This window comes from Drosophila serrata, unplaced genomic scaffold (assembly GCF_035046125.1).
Source record: "Drosophila serrata isolate PLE 108 unplaced genomic scaffold, ASM3504612v1 contig_240, whole genome shotgun sequence".
In the NCBI taxonomy this organism is placed as follows: domain Eukaryota; kingdom Metazoa; phylum Arthropoda; class Insecta; order Diptera; family Drosophilidae; genus Drosophila; species Drosophila serrata.
Window position 1 is genome coordinate 5,869,085 of NW_028257138.1, and position 14,028 is coordinate 5,883,112.

Below are 14,028 nucleotides of genomic sequence, written 5' to 3' on the forward strand. Positions count from 1 at the left end.
CAGCGGCGCAGCGAGAGAGTGCGCCATCCGTATAAGGAGTATGCAAAGCTCGAATTATAAAAAATCTTAATTGAGGAAAGTCAATATGTTGAACTATTTAAATTTGTTTATGGTCCCATCGTCGAAGGTTTCGCACTTAATTTCTCTGTCGAAAAAAAGGACTTTCCCTTCTGGGGGCTCTCTCTTACCGAAAGTAATCAAAGGAATATCGAAGGATTTGGATAAGCCTTGAATGACATGCGCAGCAATAAAGAGCCAAAGTGAAGTGATTAGGCACGCCGAATGCCATTGGTGTTGACTATAAAATAGTCGGCAACTTAGTTTCGTTACAGCAACTTATGCTCGAACGCGCTCTAAAAATAATAGTATAATAATAAGAATAATAAAATAAATTAATAAAGAACGTCGGTGGGATTCATTTATTTACCAAAAGAGCATGGAGCAGTTGGCACAGTTTGTAACAAAATCCTTTGAGTTTAACTTAACTAACAACAGTGTTCACGCCTTGTTCAACTCGATGACGGGCGCGCGAATTAAAAAGCACACGGAAGTGAAAAACGCCATATTCATAAATTCCATTTCAACTTCCGGCGGCAGTTATGCCGATACTTGTGCCAGTGGTGACGAGTCCGTGGATATAGACATCACAGATTTATCCGTCTCCGAGAGCAATACCATTATCGCCGCCGCATCTATTCCGGAGCCGCCGACGGAGGAGTCCCTCCCAGAGGTAGAAAGTGTGGAAACATATAGCCCAAGTCCCAAAATTCGCAAGACAGTGGCGGTGACAGTGACAGAGCCAAAGCCCAAAAACTGGCTAATATCAGATGATTTGGAAGTGGAATCGCCGCCGGAAGGTAACTTAAGAGAATTAAGGTTTTGTATACTTAGCCAGACCTGTCGAAAATAAAATATAAATTAAGCTTCAAAGTTTTTTCTAATAGAATCGAAGTTTTCGAATGTCTATACTCTATAGTTGGAATAAAAAGGAAAGATAGAAACTCTCTTTTTCTTGTTTAATACTATTTCCATTATGTTTATGTTTTATTATGTTATGTTTCTACGCCAAATTTTAAATTCAAATTATTATAGATTTTATTATATTACCAGTTGCGGACAGCAAAATCAATATAAATCAATGGATACCAGAAACCGTGAAAAATATAAAACATTTGCTAGGTTTTTAGGTTTAACTCTAAGTATGCAGATTTGTTAGCCTCATAAAAACTAACATAGGAAAGCTTTCCGAATTATGAGTTATGAGATTTTTAAACTTCGATTTTCATATAAAAATAAGTGCATAAATTAATACTTATATCTATTATAATTTTAGTCAGAAGCTTTCAAAGCAGTGAAGGAGTCATTTCAGACAAAATATATATATTCTTAATCAGCATCAACAGCCTAATTTTTCATGCTATCTCGGACAGAAAAATATTTTTTTCAAAAATATTAAATGTTTTCAAAAAAAGAAAAGGGTTTACAGCGTCAAAATTGTCAAAAATGTTGACTTTTTTTTTGGTTTTAAACTGAGTATGCAGATTTAATAACCTAAAAACTAGCACAGAAAAGCTTATCGAATGAAAATTAAGGCTTTTTTGGCTGACTACAAAAATTGTCATTTTAAAATATCGACAAATATCGATTCAAAGTATTCTAATATTTTAAGCTAAGTTTTGGCCGATTTCCGATTTGAACTCATAATTCAATTTCGAACTGCACGGGTTTATAACCTTCGGCATCCCGAAGTTACGTTTCTTTCTGGTTTTTAACTGAGATTTGCCCATAAATATATAGGAGTTATTACTGGTCAAGCTCGAATCGATCTAATTAGGTCCGTCTGTGCGATATTATTATTTTAAGCTAATTTCAATCTAGTCTCCGATATTTCAGAATCAAAAATTTCAGCGATAATAGCGACGAATGTAATAGAGTCCACGGATGACAGCAACACGCCAAAGTTGGCACCCGATAAACCAGAGTTGTCAGAAAAGAGGAGCTGCTCCCCGGAGCTCGCGACAAGACTCCGAGAGCACTGCGAGCACTTGGACTCATCCTCGGTGGTGAACCCCAAGCAGAGGCGATCCCGGACCAACTTCACGCTGGACCAGCTCAACGAACTGGAGCGGCTGTTCGAGGAGACGCACTACCCCGATGCCTTCATGCGCGAGGAACTGAGTCAGAGATTGGGCCTCAGCGAGGCCAGAGTGCAGGTAATTATTTGAGTGGACCGGTCATAAATCTACTCGAACATTCCGACATGACAATGAGGGCGAGCGGGCACAAATTGATTTTCAATTGATATTCATTACACTTGTACTAATGACAACAGGACATTGTCTCCCCAAAAGATTCTTCCGGGTTCCAAGTTTTCTGAAAGCATGGCTTTGATTTTTCAACCACCGTCGCTGTGAAAAATATATGGGGTGTTAAGTGGTTTACGCCCCACCCCCGATAGTCTAGGAAACAAGTAGAAAATTGTTTAAGCATCAGGGGGTACGCCGGTTAAAGATTAAATGCTCAATCAGGGTGCCAGCAATAGACACTATGTGGTCATGAAATATGTACTTACAGCACCAGTGTCACTGTTTTTATGGCCTGTAATAAATTGCTTAGCCTGTTGTGGAGCGTGGAGCGTGGAGCGAGCCTTCTCTACTTCCAAATGCATCCCAAGTGTAATTAATGTGAAATACGAATCTTAAAGTTTATGGATTATTCCTTAACATGTACAGAAGTGTCACAGAATGTCACTTTATGAATATAAAACAAAATGTAACAGAGTAATTTGGAATTTCATGTTAAAAAGGACTTTAAAGATAAATCAAATAATCCTTTACCAATATTCTTTCAGGTTTGGTTTCAAAATAGAAGAGCCAAGTGTAGAAAGCATGAAAACCAAATGCACAAAGGTGAGCAATACAATACAATATTTATACAATATTTTACAATAGCAAATTAAAACCCTATGGATAAGGTAACCAAAATATAAAAAAAATTGATACTAAGCTCTAAGCTTTATTAAGCTGTCCTCATCATCATCACCAACCCAGCGCCCACCCAAGCTAGCCAAGTTTTGGCGCCAATTAAGCTTAATTAAAGTGTAAATTGCAATTAGTTAAGTACACAAAAATCAGCCAAGACCATTTACATTCCGGAATTCTGTTCACTTTCTGGCTTATCAACTCGACGACGAGCGCCAATATGTTACGGGTTTCAAAGTCATTTAAATGTCTCTTCATTAATTCAACCGGCTCTCGGCCTTTCAACCCTCGTTTCCAAGGACTTTATCCCATTCATCAACTCCCAAGCTCACTCAATAGCATTTTGTATTCTCCATTTTATTGCTCGAATATTTAATTTGATGAAGTTAGCAATGATTTGTGTTTCTGTTGCGCTGGCGCTAAAAAAAGAACATTTTTATTATGTATATTGCCAAAGGGATTTGAATCTGAGCAGATGTGATTGTGAGAATTGATTATAATTCGGAAAGCAAACAAAACTGAATAAATTGCAAGGTTTTACGGATGAGCTAATGCACGACAAATATTTTTAAATTCTATTTATGTTTATTTAAAATGTAACGCTGAGGACTTTAAGTCCTTACTTTGATTGAATGAAATTTTTAGTTTGAATTTGTAGCCTTTATTATTATTTTTTATATTGTAAAGTACATTTCAAGCCCAGTTAATTGTTTCAATAAATTGATAAAAGCTTCCGCTTAATGTACTGTTTAGTTACTAAACAGTCGAAAACAACTTCAGCTTAAGGACCTTTGGAGGCGTTACGTAATTGGATTAAAAGATTTAATCACATTTATCAAATTTCCCAGCCTAATGGTGCCATATTTCAATACCGGGGACCGGACATAACAGGCATAAAAAAAAGTTTCGTGAAATGTAATCAAATTGAAATTTGGCATAAAAAAGCACAACAGACAGCGGACTACGAATGGGCAGCGTTTTATGGGTTCATATCAATTCTCAGGCTCTTTTTTCGCCGGTGAACCACCCATAAACAAGACGTTAACCTGGCCCCCGGTCCCAGGAGACCCATTTGTATGTGAGCTTCCTTCCAGGAGTAACACGTCCCTGTGGTTGAATGACGCAGCCTCCGTGTCCGGGGCGTATTTTGAGCAATAAATTACAAAATAAATTCAATTACTTGTCACTGAATGAATCTTAAAACGATTTGCCAATCTAGAAAGTATGCGGAGTTTAAGTACATGCATAATACATATTTGTTTGCACCAGGGTAATTTTACGGATTCATGGGGCATACTGCTGCATTAATTGATCTTTAAATTAAATAAATAATGTTTATTTTGTAATTCGTACTTTATGGTAAAGAATATTCCTATTATTTCTTAAATTTAAAAGTGAACTTAAGATTTTTAATTCAATCAAACGATTTTTTAAATTGCTTTCCTAAACAAATTTTAACACATTTGTTTGAGTTTGGCCAGTTTCCAAATCTCGACTTATGGCGTCGGTTAAAAAATGCCCTTGCACTTGCAATTGAATTATAGAGTCAAATCGAGAATCGCTCAAAACTAAGCTTAAAATATTCGTATTTTTTAATCAATATTTTTATATGACAATTTCGTCGACAAATCAAAGTTAAAAAATCTCACAACTATGCCAAAAAAGCATTAATTTTAATTTGGAAAAATTTTCTGTGCTAGTTTTTAGAATGTTTATACATTCTGCATTCAACGTTTTAAAATTTAGAAAATTCAATTTTTTGTTACATTTTCACAATTTTAACGATGTAAAATTTTTTAAATTAAAAAAAAAAAATAGAAAATAGGAAGAAAACTTTGATACGCCGAAGTTTGTATACCCTTGCAGACGGAAATTCGATCACTAGGAATTAATACAATATAAATTATATATATATTTATGTTAAAAAACAATAAAGTAATGTCGGCTTTCATTTCATTCACTTAAAAATTTTATATTTACAGTTTCACTTTTACATTTTCCTTTATTTTTAACGATCGTTTGTATGGCAGCTATATAATATAGTAGTCTGATTTTCATAAAATTTTACACATTATTTTAAATTAATATTTAATATCTATATATCAAATTTGATGAAAATCTGTTAAAAACTGGATAAGTTATGGATTTTTTTCTTAAAATTTTCCGATCGTTCCTATGGCAGCTATATACATATATGTATATAAATAGTCCACCGATTTGCCATGCTCCGACTTATATACTAGTAAAATGATATAGAAGAATAATTCCATAGTTTCTTTCAATTAGCTTGCTCTTAAATTTGTTCCAAAACAAGTCTCTCACATGTGTGCATATGATTCCCAACTGGTTTTAACATCCCCGGAACGAAGTGACTGCTGCTGCCCAAGTCTCAGAAATGTGTTGTTACAAAAGTTGCAAGTCATTGTTTATTTGTGTTTAAAGCTAGTAAATGATTATACATACTTACTGTTCAGAGTTACTTCCTGCTCATTGATACTCACCGATCATAGTTAATAACAGCTCATAGTTACTTACTGGTCATAGTTAAATGCTGATCATACTAAATAACTGCTCATAGTTACTCACTGACCAAAATTACTTACAGGTCATAGATACTTAGTGTTTAGAGCCACTTACTGATCAGAGATACTTACTGTTCATAGTTAATCATCATATCATATGATTCCCAACTGGTTCAGACATCCCCGGAACGAAGTGACTGCTGCCGGCCACGTCTCAGATATGTGTTGTGTTACAAAAGTTGCAAGTCATTGTTTATTAGTGTTCAAAGTTAGTAACTGATCATACATACTTACTGTTCAGAGTTACTTGCTGCTCATAGATACTCACCGATCATAATTAATAACAGCTCATAGTTACTTACTGGTCATAGTTTAAGGCTGATCATACTGAATAACTGCTCATAGTTACTCATTGACCAAAGGTACTTACAGGTCATAGATACTTAGTGTTTAGAGCTACTTACTGATCAGAGATACTTACTGTTTATAGTTAATCATCATATCATATGATTCCCAACTGGTTCAGACATCCCCGGAACGAAGTGACTGCTGCTGACCACGTCTCAGAAATGTGTTGTGTTACAAAAGTTGCAAGTCATTGTTTATTAGTGTTCAAAGTTAGTAACTGATCATACATACTTACTGTTCAGAGTTACTTGCTGCTCATAGATACTCACCGATCATAGTTAATAACAGCTCATAGTTACTTACTGGTCATAGTTTAAGGCTGATCATACTGAATAACTGCTCATAGTTACTCATTGACCAAAGGTACTTACAGGTCATAGATACTTAGTGTTTAGAGCTACTTACTGATCAGAGATACTTACTGTTTATAGTTAATCATCATATCATATGATTCCCAACTGGTTCAGACATCCCCGGAACGAAGTGACTGCTGCTGACCACGTCTCAGAAATGTGTTGTGTTACAAAAGTTGCAAGTCATTGTTTATTAGTGTTCAAAGTTAGTAACTGATCATACATACTTACTGTTCAGAGTTACTTGCTGCTCATAGATACTCACCGATCATAGTTAATAACAGCTCATAGTTACTTACTGGTCATAGTTTAAGGCTGATCATACTGAATAACTGCTCATAGTTACTCATTGACCAAAGGTACTTACAGGTCATAGATACTTAGTGTTTAGAGCTACTTACTGATCAGAGATACTTACTGTTTATAGTTAATCATCATATCATATGATTCCCAACTGGTTCAGACATCCCCGGAACGAAGTGACTGCTGCTGACCACGTCTCAGAAATGTGTTGTGTTACAAAAGTTGCAAGTCATTGTTTATTAGTGTTCAAAGTTAGTAACTGATCATACATACTTACTGTTCAGAGTTACTTGCTGCTCATAGATACTCACCGATCATAGTTAATAACAGCTCATAGTTACTTACTGGTCATAGTTTAAGGCTGATCATACTGAATAACTGCTCATAGTTACTCATTGACCAAAGGTACTTACAGGTCATAGATACTTAGTGTTTAGAGCTACTTACTGATCAGAGATACTTACTGTTTATAGTTAATCATCATATCATATGATTCCCAACTGGTTCAGACATCCCCGGAACGAAGTGACTGCTGCTGACCACGTCTCAGAAATGTGTTGTGTTACAAAAGTTGCAAGTCATTGTTTATTAGTGTTCAAAGTTAGTAACTGATCATACATACTTACTGTTCAGAGTTACTTACTGCTCATAGATACTTACTGATCATAGTTTCTTACTCTTCTAATAACTTACTGTTAAAGATATTTATTGATCCTCTACATTTAACAACAGTTTCTCTGGCAGTTATATTTTATAGTTTTCCGATAAAACTAAAATAGGAATTCTATAATAATAAAAGATAGCTTAGAATCAAACTAGATATAATTGTGTTAAATACTGTAAAAGTTATAATTATTTTCTAAAACTTGTTTTCTAATACCTTGAAAGAGTATAATAAAAGCCAAAAAAAAAGAATAAATACTGTTTTCGTTAAGTCGGTTGTTAAATTTACGCGAATGAATTTTTTTGTGTGCTTACGGCATTAAAGCATTAAACATTACGTTAAGAATGTATAGTTGCCATCTATGTATTCACAAGTGTAAATTACTATATTTTTAAGGCTTTTTGGTGGGCAGCCGTAGTCCTCCCATTGCAACTCCCTTGGAGCCCTGTCGCGTTGCGCCTTACGTCAGCCTGGCCGCACTCCGTAGCTCATCAGTTCCGTCACAGCATCCCACAATTGCCACGAATGCAAGCTCGCAAGGATCTGGTAGTGCGACAACCGGAAAGGCCTCTAACGTGGATGCATCGTCGCACAGCACTCCAGCGATATCGCGTTCAGCTGTAAAGCAGTTTTCCAGCACAGTGGCAGCAGCGGCCGCCTTTTCAGCTTTCGATCCAGCGATTATATCCGTGGCAGCTCATCAGGTAAATCGCAGTAAAAATAAATAAATAGAAAGTAAATCTATGTTCCTTAAAAATGTTGCAGTATGCGGCGGCGATAACCAATGGAACGGTGCCAGCCGGGCTCTTTTCTGTGCCACAATACTCTATAAATCTGGCCGCCTTTGCCGCTGCTCACAGCAAGAGCTCGAGCATAGCAGACCTCAGGATGAAGGCCAAAAAGCACTCGGAATCCTTGGGACTGCAGGCCGACATGGTTCTTTAGTAAGCTCACACAGCTTCGTTTAGAGATATATAGAGATTTATGTACATTCATTTGATGATAATGCATCGTCACTATAAAAAGAATAGTCACATTTATTTATTTAATAAAACACTTTACTTAATTAAAGCTACAAATAAGATTGATTTAAAAAGAAAACAACAATATCGACAAATAAAAGAACTGTTTTTTGAAGGCCCTTTGGTTTTGGCGGGAAAGTAAATTACTTATATGAATTATTATTGCTTACAAGGATTATTTTTATATTAAAGAATACTATTCATATGTCCTGGAGCCTCACTCCGTTACTCCTAGATAATACATCTTGGTCCGCACTTATATCATAGCTTAGCTCGTCAGCAAGTTTGTGAGTTTCGTTATAATCCTGCAATTTTGCTACTTTCTCCATTACCCAATCAGAACGAATTAATGATGTGTGTAAAAATTTAAATTTCAGGCTTTTCTTTTTTAATATATGGAATCATTTTAGCATTATAATAAAGGATTTACTTAAGTACATATATATATTAAAACACCCGCCGCCGGTACAGTTGCTAGTGATGCTACGTATCCATTAAAAAAAGCATCCTTTAATCCCTTCTCTCTCACTTTCTCCGACCGCCCAACTTGTCCAGAACAAAGTCCTTTAAAGGCTGATAGTATTGGTAGCGCAGGCAGAGCATCTCCGGGGAGTTGCGCAGCTGCTCGAAGGCCTCCGACTCGGACTCCATGATGAACACAGCCGTTCCGGCCATTGCGAAGGCCACAAAGATGACGGACGGGACGAAGGCGGCCAGCAGATGGAATTTGCGGAACTTTTTTATCTTTCGCAGCGATTGATCCGCATGCAAAAAATTATCACCCGGCGCACTCGAGTTCAACCCGGCAGCACCGGCGGACTGTCCATAATACAGATTCGAGGAGTAGCTGCCATGATGCTGCTGCTTAGCGTCGTTATGCTTCCGCGGATGATCGTATCCACCATTCACGGTCAGTCCGCTCTCCGTAGACGAGTGCTCAACGGAGTCGCGATACGTATACCCGCCGATTTGAGTGGCCAAAAGGTTGATCCCATCGAGGTTCGACGATCGCAGCCGAGCCTCCTCGCAGACCGGCTCCAGGCTGGATATCTGAATGCCACCATTTATCTCGCCCATCCCGTGATCCTGGCCATAGCAATGGGCACCATTGGGCATGCCATAGCCCAGAGGCTCCGACATCGTGGATCTCGGTAAGCTGCTATACCCTATGAGAGAAGAAATCTTTTAGTTATACAAAAAAGTGTTAAGTTATCGGTGAGAAACCTACGGATCTGGGCTAAATCGCCTTGTGGACTGGAGGGCGTGGCTGGCACACTGCTCGCCTTTCGCTTGCTTGAATTCGAGTTGTTGATCTTTTGTTCTCGCAGTGCATTAATGTTTTCAGTCAGAATTTCACGCTCAGTTCTTCCAGTGTATCGGAATTTTGTGCCCCAGGAGAAGAAGCCGCCTCCAGAAATGACAGCCGCACTTTGGCTATTGGGTAACCTAAATACATTCCCATATAAATATTTTTAAAAATAATTAATCAATTATTTTATTGTTATCTTACGTGAAGAACAGCATTTGTTCGATGGCACATCTCCACAAATAGCGGCACGCAGCTCCGGTCGGGCACTTAAAACCCACAGTGTGCTTTTTCTAAAGAATTTTGCATTTAAATTGAGTACATTTTTAATTAAATACTGTAAAAAAGAACTTACAGGCTCTCGACTGGCATCTGTATAACTAAGATGGGCTATAAACATTTTGCCTTCAAAGTTGATTTTATGTATTTCATTCCACCGAAAATGTTGAGATCGCTTGCCGGTTACGAACGTGCTAATACCCGAGTTATTTATGCCGATATATTGCTGTGATCCCCGGTGATCCTTCACCGGATGGGGGTCAATGCCGTAGGTCTCCAGACCGCGAGCTATGCCCAAGAACTCGTCCATAGCTAGAGATAGATCCTGGCCAGGCTCGCGCTTTTTATGCAGCTCGATTATCTTTTTCTCCAGATACTCGGTCTGACGTAGGGCTAATTCTATGGAAGATACATAAGCTCCTATATGAACATCTTCATTGTAATCTCCAAGCTCTTCTGCAATTAAAATTGTACATATTAGAAGGATTTTAAGCAATATTAACGACTATAGTAATGTTTATGTATATTTTCTGTTTTCAGAGTCCTGGACAAGGATCTACATATACTTTACCTTGGACTATCAAGGCCCCCAAGGCAGCCGCCTCGCCCAAAGAGCAATACAAGCGACCATGACGGAGATCCCTCTTCAATTGCTGGTACAACATAATCCTTGCATTTCCAGTCAACCGAAATGGATCCGCGGGATAGAACTTTACTCTTAGTGAAAAAAGCAAGGGATCCATTTCTGTGAAAGTAAATCATTATAGAAATAAATCGGGATAAAGGTGGCCTATATGATACTTACCCTTACATTGCTTTATTATGGATTTGGACAAGTCCAGCCAATGCTTTTGAAAAATAACAAATTTTATGTTATTAATTAAATATATATTATATAAATACTTAACTTACTCTCTGCTTTGAGGCATCCACATATCGCAAGCCAAAGTAATCCTTTTCTTTTATTTCCAATTCACCACACAAATACTCTAAGAGGTAAATGCCTTTATGGAACGGCTGTGAAAACATTGTTAAAATATCTGGATAAAAATTTATTTATCTATCGATCTATATTTTTGGAAACAAAACCTCAAAATCCACAGAAATCTTCCGTGTTGTTAGTTTTTTAAATAAAAACAAAAACATGGTTTGTAGTAATAATATCCTTAACATTTTATTTAAATAAAGTAACTCAAGAACACTTGAACTCATATTTATAAAATACATAAATTATAAACTGTTACTTAAAATATATTTAAACTTATAAAACGTGAAACATAATAATAACAGATGAGTGTCACACACTTTTGCCGGTTTGCGGAAAGGGCGTTAACCACCCCACCTAAGGTCCTTCCTGCAGATGGTCAGATTCTAAGAAGTAAAAATAAATAAAACATAAAACACTAGCCAAGCCAACTGGTTTTTATAGATTTATTCAGGACGAAACATTATTGAAAATTGAGAAGAAGAACTTCTGCAATTATTATTCAACTTTTCAGTGTTTTCTTTGATCCTGCTTATATGTATTTATTTAAAAGTATAAATTAACGAATAGTAAAACCAGATTGCCGATTACAGGGGCGAAAGGGATGAGTAGTCCTCAAGATGCATATATGTATGTATATAATTTATCCAAATGAATTCGATGTTTTGTAAAAAATTCAAGTTTATGGGAATAACAAACCTGAAATTCACATTCTAGGACATCGGAATCATCCAACAGACGCACTGTGCATTTGTACACAATATTGCCTTCATTTTTGCTCCTGAACATTTTGTTGATTGGAATAGAATGAACTTTTTGCACTTTAAAAAATCGTTCTTGTTTCACTTTGGCACAAAAGACACAGAAGTGGGCGGATTTTGATTGTTCGTTGCTAAAGCAATCGCTGGCTGCTTAACATTTTATTAGTTTTACTTTTTGTATTCATAAATAGTTCGGCAACGCCAGTGTGTCCTTTGCCGTCCTTTGGCTTGTTCCCGTTAGGGGTGTTTTTTTCATGAAAAGGCGACGAGGACCAACAATATAATGTACCAAAAAAGGACAAATGCAACATTCATCGGAGCTGTAAACATGTGTTTATACAGATGTGCCTATTGGTATTATCAAGGGGACAATGTACTGGAACATGACCAGGAGAGGTGCATTTAATCTACTATGTTTTTATATGAATTAATAATATAAATTGCTGTTTACAGTGCTATTGAGCAATCACAGTATAATGAATTTCATGTTTCTATAGTTTATCGATAAATCTTCTGCGATGAACTTTTAAATAATCAGTTAACTTTTCCTGTCTAGGCTTTTTATACAATTTCTATAATTATACCCATGCAGGTTATTATAATTTTAGTCAGATGCTTACAAAGCAGAGAAGGAAATGAACTTGAAAAATTTTGTAAGGTCTTCTTCAGGTTAGCTTCACTTCTTGTTAAAATCGTCAACAAACTTTGAAAATTGATTACTTACCTATTACAAAATGTCATTTTAAATTTGTTTGTTATTAAATTGATTAGTCAATTTAAACTCCAGATAAAAAAACCGATTCTCAGGTAAAAACAAGGTTTTGGATTAATTAATCATCATATTTATTACACACTTGTATGTACAATAAAGATCAGAATATTTCCAAGCTTAAAAACCTTTATGAAATATTCATCATAAGCTGAATAATCAATTATTCCATTTTCATTTCCATTTCATTTTTTTTCCATTCGACTAAAGGGTGACTTCAATATAATCGACATTATCACATAAAACAGCATCGGACTCATTTTCAGCTTGCACTACGTAACCAATTTTAAAGCACTTTTGAGCTCCTTTGGTGACTTGATCAAACTCCTGGCAAAATTGGTCGGCAGAATCGGGAGAAAGGCACATCAATAGGCCGCCAGACGTTTCAACTGATCGCCCAGAACGAAACTTTGTACTTTGGCCAATCAAGGAACTGAATTTCAAGACATTTTTGATAATCGGCAACTTCTCAACTTTGAACAAAACCTTTTCCTTTTGATATTCTGCTAGATTTTTGGCGTGACCCAATAAACCGAAACCAGTGACATCGGTGGCACAATGAGCCTGATATTTGTGCATCAGCAGGGCGGCTGAACAAAGAAATATAATAATTAATATTACAATTGACATATTATAGTTATAAACTTAATCACCATTTTTGTTTAAATATGTCATTGATTTAACTGCTATTTCAAACGTTTCCTTGATATCGTCGTCATTGAACTCGGACATGAGGGTTTTGTATTTCTCCGTTTTATTTAATTGCCAGAGATGAGCATCCATTGCCATCTGACCGCCTAGGGGCTTTGTAAGTACCAAAACATCGCCAGGTTGAGCATTGGAGGGTCTTGAGGGGGAATAAAATTATTGCTTTATAAAGGATTTGCTTAGTTATACTTACAAAATTATTTCCCTATTTTTGCAGACAGACGTCGCAATGCCACCCACAATACACCAGGGGTTGATCTTCAGTTGTCTGATAATCAATGGAGTGTTTCTATAGCCATTGCTTTTCAAGGAGTCCTGGAAACCCTTCATGATTAGTGAAATGACTACGTCTCGTTCAGTGTCCGTAAAGCTTGTCGATGTGCTAAGGATCATTTCCACTGAGTCAAAGTCCGTCACACCAACGGCAAACACATCGCTCAAAACATTGGCTAGAGCAATGCGACCCAAAATTTCCGGGTCGTTTACCATGGGATAAAAGAAATCCACGGTTTGAACAAGTAGTAATTCTTTATGCTGATTTAGTGGTATAACTGCACAGTCCATTCCAGAGCCTACAAGAGGATATATTACATAGTTTAACTAACAATGATAACTATTAATATTTATTATCATTTCTCACCGATATGGTATCCATCGTTGTTTTTATTCGCTATTTCCGTTCCCCTAAGATACTTTTCCAGTTCTTTTTGGGGGATTTTACAACTTCATCCGGTGTGCGTTGTGAATTTAGTTAATTGAAAATCGGGCTCTAGCCCATGCTCCTCAGGTCGAAACATATTTTATATTTTATTATTTTTGTACGGTCTGCTCGTGGTCTGAACTAGGGATGGTAGAATAGTTATAATAAGCTTATCGATAAATTCAACGATCAAATTTTGTAATACAAGAGACCAGAGTTTTACCAATTCTTTGAAAATTAAGAAAACGTTAATTATGATAGCATAAC

General features: G+C 36.5%; 3 protein-coding genes across 3 annotated transcripts; 1 reads left to right on the top strand and 2 right to left on the bottom strand.

Annotated features, from left to right (window-relative positions):
• Positions 1 to 307: 307 nt before the first annotated feature.
• On the top strand, positions 308 to 8,369 carry LOC110183382 (uncharacterized). Its single transcript, XM_020951647.2, has 5 exons — positions 308 to 857; positions 1,894 to 2,213; positions 2,852 to 2,909; positions 7,628 to 7,935; positions 7,997 to 8,369. The coding sequence occupies exons 1-5, from the start codon at positions 437 to 439 to the stop codon at positions 8,174 to 8,176; spliced, it is 1,287 nt and encodes a 428-aa protein (XP_020807306.2). The 5' UTR covers positions 308 to 436; the 3' UTR covers positions 8,177 to 8,369.
• Positions 8,370 to 8,618: 249 nt separating this feature from the next.
• Positions 8,619 to 12,097, bottom strand: Frmd5 (FERM domain containing). Its single transcript, XM_020951642.2, has 8 exons — positions 11,523 to 12,097; positions 10,751 to 10,855; positions 10,644 to 10,686; positions 10,410 to 10,583; positions 9,915 to 10,294; positions 9,764 to 9,852; positions 9,482 to 9,699; positions 8,619 to 9,419 (listed from the first exon to the last, which is right to left on the bottom strand). Exons 1-8 carry the CDS (start codon positions 11,610 to 11,612, stop codon positions 8,779 to 8,781), a joined length of 1,740 nt encoding a protein of 579 aa, XP_020807301.2. The 5' UTR covers positions 11,613 to 12,097; the 3' UTR covers positions 8,619 to 8,778.
• Positions 12,098 to 12,403: 306 nt separating this feature from the next.
• Positions 12,404 to 13,952, bottom strand: Sps2 (Selenophosphate synthetase 2). Its single transcript, XM_020951605.2, has 4 exons — positions 13,702 to 13,952; positions 13,255 to 13,633; positions 13,007 to 13,200; positions 12,404 to 12,943 (listed from the first exon to the last, which is right to left on the bottom strand). The coding sequence occupies exons 1-4, from the start codon at positions 13,856 to 13,858 to the stop codon at positions 12,558 to 12,560; spliced, it is 1,116 nt and encodes a 371-aa protein (XP_020807264.2). The 5' UTR covers positions 13,859 to 13,952; the 3' UTR covers positions 12,404 to 12,557.
• Between the last annotated feature and the right edge of the window lie 76 nt (positions 13,953 to 14,028).

Bases quoted from the DNA above. Each gene is read 5' to 3' on its own strand.
- LOC110183382 (XM_020951647.2), top strand. From the start codon at position 437: ATGGAGCAGTTGGCACAGTTTGTAACAAAATCCTTTGAGTTTAACTTA. The intron at 858-1,893 runs GTAACTTAAGAG...CCGATATTTCAG, and splicing joins AGTGGAATCGCCGCCGGAAG to AATCAAAAATTTCAGCGATA. The intron at 2,214-2,851 runs GTAATTATTTGA...ATATTCTTTCAG, and splicing joins TCAGCGAGGCCAGAGTGCAG to GTTTGGTTTCAAAATAGAAG.
- Frmd5 (XM_020951642.2), bottom strand. From the start codon at position 11,612: ATGTTCAGGAGCAAAAATGAAGGCAATATTGTGTACAAATGCACAGTG. The intron at 10,687-10,750 runs GTAAGTTAAGTA...ATTTTTCAAAAG, and splicing joins TGGATGCCTCAAAGCAGAGA to CATTGGCTGGACTTGTCCAA. The intron at 10,295-10,409 runs GTAAAGTATATG...TTTTAATTGCAG, and splicing joins GGGGGCCTTGATAGTCCAAG to AAGAGCTTGGAGATTACAAT.